General features: G+C 50.8%; 1 protein-coding gene across 1 annotated transcript; it reads left to right on the top strand.

Moving 5' to 3' along the window:
• Window positions 1-2,051: 2,051 nt before the first annotated feature.
• LOC123394975 (protein DETOXIFICATION 54) lies at window positions 2,052-5,940 on the top strand. The gene is made up of 2 exons (XM_045089885.1): window positions 2,052-3,222; window positions 5,033-5,940. The coding sequence occupies exons 1-2, from the start codon at window positions 2,251-2,253 to the stop codon at window positions 5,603-5,605; spliced, it is 1,545 nt and encodes a 514-aa protein (XP_044945820.1). The 5' UTR covers window positions 2,052-2,250; the 3' UTR covers window positions 5,606-5,940.
• Window positions 5,941-6,000: the final 60 nt, after the last annotated feature.

Below are 6,000 nucleotides of genomic sequence, written 5' to 3'. Positions count from 1 at the left end.
GTGTCCCTCCGAATCATCGAGCTTGTGTTCGGGAGCAGCGGGATCAACGGGGTTCTCTGGATCATCCGTGTTGCTTTCCTTTCCATCTACACATCATAGGTGGAGGTGGTTGTCCATCGCCCGATCATGGGAGAAGCAGATGTGTCGACATCCGTCTATGTATCTTGGGTGTTACATCATCTACCTCGAGATCATATGTTGTGGTCTAAAAACCTAGGAGCCCTCTGGTTTATATGGATACCAGGGATACTAGGGCTTAGACAATGTCGGTTACACCAAGGAGAAAACAGACGAATTATCATCTTGTCGTGGGGCGCACTTCAAGTCTACGAAAGAGTCCGTCTTGAATACAACATCATCTTAAAGTTTGGGCTTTAGTGATAATCACATGACGGCCGAGGAGTTCGGCCCACGAAAATGGATAAGTGACCCGAGGACCCCTTAATTCCCGACCCTCTCAACGATGCTGTTTTCTGTGTGCGAAACCATCTTCCTCTATATCCGCCTTGGTAATTTCTCCTAGCTAGTCACATAACGCTCTTCCAAAAATCTCAGATCTTTTATCTAGAGGTAGATGAGAGACACTGACCCATGCTTCCATCGTATCAAAAATCATCTCAGACGGTTGCATATCAACATCGTAGTCCATTAGCGCCGCGACATTGAAATCGAACTGCCAAAATCCATTGTTTAGTGCATGCTTCCAATCACCCTCACTCCCAAAACAGATGAAAAATTGTTGCCCTTTATATACATGACTGTGCATCACACTGCAACCCCATTGCAGTTTGCATGGCTGGTTCAAACACAAGAAAATTAAGTGGCCTCACGAGAACACTTTACACACCGCCACTCATCTGATCTTGGGAACAGTCGGCCTAGGATCCGCGAATACGGACCTATGTACTCCCTCCGTCTCGGTGTATGTACTCCCTCCGTCTCGGTGTACATAGGATCGGCCTATGTACTTCCTCCGTCTCGGTGTATATGTTATCTTAGATTGTGCACCATGATCAAGACTGAGAGAAAAACAAGAGAAATTAATGTTATTTTGCTAATTAATATCATTACATGCAATGAACTGACCACTGCATGTCATGCTAGTTAGTTTCAAGTTATTAAAAACATACATGCCCTATGTCTCTTATTGGTTGATTCCTTTATTTATGTAAAAAAAACTAAAAACGAGATAAAAGTTAATGCACCATGCCTAAGTGTTTTAGGATTATTTAATTTCGTAAGATGACTTATAAACCGAGATAGAGGGAGTAGCCTTCTTCTCTCATGTTTCCCTGATCGAGTTCTCTTTTATCGCCTTCTTCGACGGTGTTCTCATTGTCGAGGGCACCGCCCCTCCTCCTCCCGTTTGTGATGCCATGAACACCCGAGCTGAGAGCCAAACCCAATCTAGTTAGAGAGAGAGCACCTTGCAATTCAAAAATGTTCGTATCCAATACTTGTATTGCTAAAAAAATGAACCAATTATCAATAAGCTCAAATTGACGATTTTTGATAGTGACTACTGCGTGATGTAAGGTGGGCTTTATATTTGGCCCATTGTTGCTCTTGACACCGAACTTATCATTTTTGCTTTCTTAATCATGTTGCAATTTCGTTGAATTTTTCTCACATGTTAGATCCATCTGTGTCTATATATTATACTCTCACCGTCCCTAATACTTTCTCCGTAAACTAATATAAAAGCGTTTAGATTATTTTTTTTAGTTATCTAAACATTTTTATATTAGCTTACAGAGGGAGTACAATACTGTATCATTTTGTAAGTCATGTTCCCTTGCAAAATGATCTTATACGTATTGTCGATGGAGGGAGTAACTGTTTTCCGATTTGTTTGAATAATTGCACGTAAATTTTGCGCGCTAAGTGCACCAGTAACGCCACAGTGCCCACGGCTTCATAGTGGTAGACGTAGAGATACCATAACGAGGAGGAGTCTCGAAACCGTAGCGTCTTTCATGGCAGACTGGTAACGCGCGTGTGTGTACACCGCACGTCTCCACGCCCACATTTACAGTACAAACGGAGCAGCCAAATTCCAATAGTCACTCATTCCCTGCACACAAGAATAATAATAATTCATTCATATACAGGGGAGCAAGCCCGCCCGGAAACGAAGCACCGAGCGCGCACTCTGCCTCCTCCTCCTCTTCTCGGTCCCGCGCGCCGCCTCTGCTCTGCCTCCGCAACAGCAGCAAACGCCGGCGAGCCAGCCAAGAAAGAGCTACCGACATGGCCGTCCCGCTCCAGGCGAAGAAGCAACAGGAGAACGGAAGCAAGGGCTGCCAAGGCAGCGACATGGACGGCGGGGACGACCACCCGTCTGCGGCGGAGGAGCTTCGGGAGCTGTGGCGCATGGCGGCGCCGATCACGGCGCTCAACTGCGTGGTGTACCTGCGCGCCATGGTCTCCGTGCTCTGCCTGGGCCGCCTCGGCCCGCTCGACCTCGCCGGCGGCGCGCTCGCCATCGGGCTCACCAACATCACGGGCCACAGCGTGCTCTTCGGCCTCGCGTCCGGCCTCGAGCCGCTCTGCGCGCAGGCCTACGGATCCCGCAACTACGACATGCTGACGCTCTCCCTCCACCGCGCCGTGCTGCTGCTCGCCATAGCCGCCGTCCCCATCGCGCTGCTCTGGCTCAACGTCGGCCCCATCCTCGTCGCGCTCGGCCAGGACCCGGCCATCTCCGCCTCCGCCGCCGCGTACGCCGCGTGGGCGCTCCCGGACCTCGCCGCGCTGGCCGTGCTCCAGCCGCTCCGCGTCTACCTCCGGTCACAGGGCATCACCAAGCCCATGGCCGCCTGCTCCGCCGCAGCCGTCGCGCTCCACGTCCCTCTCAACGTGCTCCTCGTCTTCAAAATGGGCTTCGGCGTGCGTGGCGTGGCCGCCGCGCAGGCGCTCACCAACACAAACATGGTGCTCTTCCTGCTCGCCTACGTGCGGTGGGCGGGCGCGTGCGACGACACGTGGAGGGGCTTCGCGCGACCGGCCGCCGTCGCCAGCGGGCTCGGTGGGCTCGTCCGGCTCGCCGTGCCCAGCTGCATCGGCGTGTGCCTCGAGTGGTGGTGGTACGAGGTCGTCACCGTGCTCGCCGGCTACCTCCCGAACCCCACGGCCGCCGTCGGCGCGGCCGGAGTCCTCATCCAGACCACCAGCCTGATGTACACCGTGCCCATGGCGCTCGCCGCATGCGTCTCCACCCGGGTAAGATCAATTAGCAAACACTAGCCCGCCATTGTTGTCAACTTTCCAAAAAGGAAAATCTTAATGAACACTTGCCCGCCATTGTCATTAACTTTCCACAAAGAATCATTATTATTTTGATTCGTGTCGATCATCCAACTGCAAAATTCTTTTTTTGGGTTCCAATCACATCCCGCATCGCATCGTATCGATCGACGGATCCGTTGGTGATGTGGGCGAGGGGTTGTTATTGCTGCGGGTGATGATGAGTTTGTTGTGAGCATGCATCATCATCCGACGTATCACACGTAACTTGTGCCGCCACATCCTCTTGCTCACACATTTTCTGGTGCTCTCTTTCCTTCTTCTTTTTTTTGCACCGTCTGTTTTGCATGATACCAGACCGATATTCACTTCCGTTTTTTGTCCCATGATTTGTGTAACCAAACTTACATTTCTCCTCCTTATTTTACGCCGGATTTTTTGGTAACTTTCTACTGTTTGTTTTTTGAAGTGAAGATTTATTTGCTCTGCATGCATGTTTTTGTTCATTAAGAAGAAGTTTTGCTATATCTCTCGGCTACATCTCCGTCGGCTAAGACTTTGTTAGTCTTGATCGATGTTATATTCTTGAGATATTACATCGAAACCAATGCTTTTTTTAATTTATTTTCTTCTTTTTTACATGGTCTCAGACTTGGCTAACTCTCAATTGACTGAGACCTAGCCACAACGGTTTGAAAAACCTTTTTCGTTTTGCTAAATTATTATGTCAAAATATCATGTCTATTGGATTCTTTAACACTTCGAAGTTTTTGATGAGGTTATTTTTCAGCAGACACGCAAGCCTGTCTGGCCTGTCTAGCTGCTTGGAGCCACACTCTTGTCAAAAAATAGTTTCATTCAATATCAGTCAGAATAAAAGTTGAATGCACCGCACACTTGCTTGGCTAGGTTAGGTGCATGGCAAAATTTCCTTAGACCTACTTCCAAAACGGCAAAATAAATGTTGCCATACTTTCATTGCACCACAATATCTTCACACTACCTATAGTTGCTAGACGAAGTAGTTGCTTGGGCGTGCTACCTATATATTTTCGTCTCTTTTCAGTTGAAGAAAATATTTTATTTTATTACATGCTTCTATTTCGCTAAATTTAGGTACATAACGCATACCCTAGTATTTACAGCTTTCATGACCAATATCTTAATAAAATACCATTGAAAAAAATATTCTTGAAAGAATCACCTGATTGGGTAAATAGAATATTTGCACCCAATTAACTGCCATATATTCTCCCAAGAAAAAAGAAGAAACTGTCATTTATTCGCAGTCCCAAAAGACACACTCCCACGTTCCTTTCTTTGGTAGATTCGCAGGTCGCTCGACTAGACACCTGATGTTTTTCACCAAGGTAAAATAGTTGAACGTGAAAAGCTTACTTTTACCAGTTACAGCGACGAGGGACAGAAACGACAAGGTTTCTAGTAGTAAAAGCTTTGCCTGCTCTCTTCTTCTTCCACTGGTCCATGGCGTGGTCTAGTGTGGTCTTCTCGTGGCAGCACCGCTGTGCACATATAGCAGCTGAGTTGACCAATCAATGGCCGCTGCAGTAGCTAGCCGCCGGGCCACATGTGGGAACAGTGCTCTCACTGCTCAGTTGCCGGAAAAGACAAGACGAGCTGCTCACACCACTGTGGTCACTGTTTGTTTCTGCAGTGCACACCATTTCTGTGTTATTAGTCGATCTTGTTGAGCTTGAGCAAGAATGCATGCATGCATGGTGGTTTCTCTGATTCGCATGGTGTGTGGCTGGATGTATATATGCAGGTGGGCAACGAGCTGGGCGCCGGGAAGCCGCGGCGGGCAAGGATGGCGGCGACGGTGGCGCTGTGGTGCGCAGCGGGCGTCGGCCTGGCGCATGTCGCGTGGACGGCGACCTTCAGCGCGCAGTGGGTGTCGTTGTTCACCCGGGAGCCGTCGGTGTTGCTGCTGGCGTCGGCGGCGATGCCGGTGCTGGGGCTGTGCGAGCTGGGCAACTGCCCGCAGACGACGGGGTGCGGCGTGCTGCGCGGCACGGCCAGGCCGGCCGTGGGCGCCCGGATCAACCTGCTCTCCTTCTACCTGGTCGGCACGCCGGTGGCGGTGCTGCTGGCGTTCGGGCCCGGGCCGAGGGCCGGGTTCGGCGGGCTGTGGTACGGGCTGCTGTCCGCGCAGGCGGCCTGCGTGGCCCTGGTGCTGGTCGCCGTCGTGTGGCGCACCGATTGGCGCGTCGAGGCCATGCGCGCGCGGAGGCTGACCGGCACCGGCGCGGAGACGACGGCGACCGCCACGGAGGGCGACCAGGAAGAGATGAGGCGCCTCGTGGCCGGCAATGGCCGGGAGGCCGACGTCGACGTGTAGCGACCCGTTCCTTTCGGTCGTCGAACCCCGGCCCCTAGCCCGCCCTACGTACGGTGCATTGCGGTGGCATGCTAAAATTAAGCCAAAGCTAGCTAGCCATTCCAGTCCTAGAGCAGCCATATAAGTAGCATGTTGCAGCACCTAGCTGGCTTAGCTTCAGTTATTGCGGTGAGCCGCACACAGCTCACAGATTTGCTGCTGCATGCATGCTTGCTGCCAACTTTGCCAAGCCTAAGCGGTGGTGGTGTGTTGCATTCAAGTGGCCTAAGCTAGCTAGCAAGCTAATCGAAGCCAAGTGATCTTGATCGATCGGGCTAAGCAAGTTGTTTCCCTTTTGTGTGCGGTCTATACAGGTTCATTAGAACTTGATTTTGGGATTTGCATGCATGCCTTGA

This window comes from Hordeum vulgare, chromosome 5H (genome assembly GCF_904849725.1).
Source record: "Hordeum vulgare subsp. vulgare chromosome 5H, MorexV3_pseudomolecules_assembly, whole genome shotgun sequence".
NCBI classification, from domain to species: Eukaryota; Viridiplantae; Streptophyta; class Magnoliopsida; order Poales; family Poaceae; genus Hordeum; species Hordeum vulgare.
This window is presented reverse-complemented; position numbering and strand designations above follow the sequence as displayed.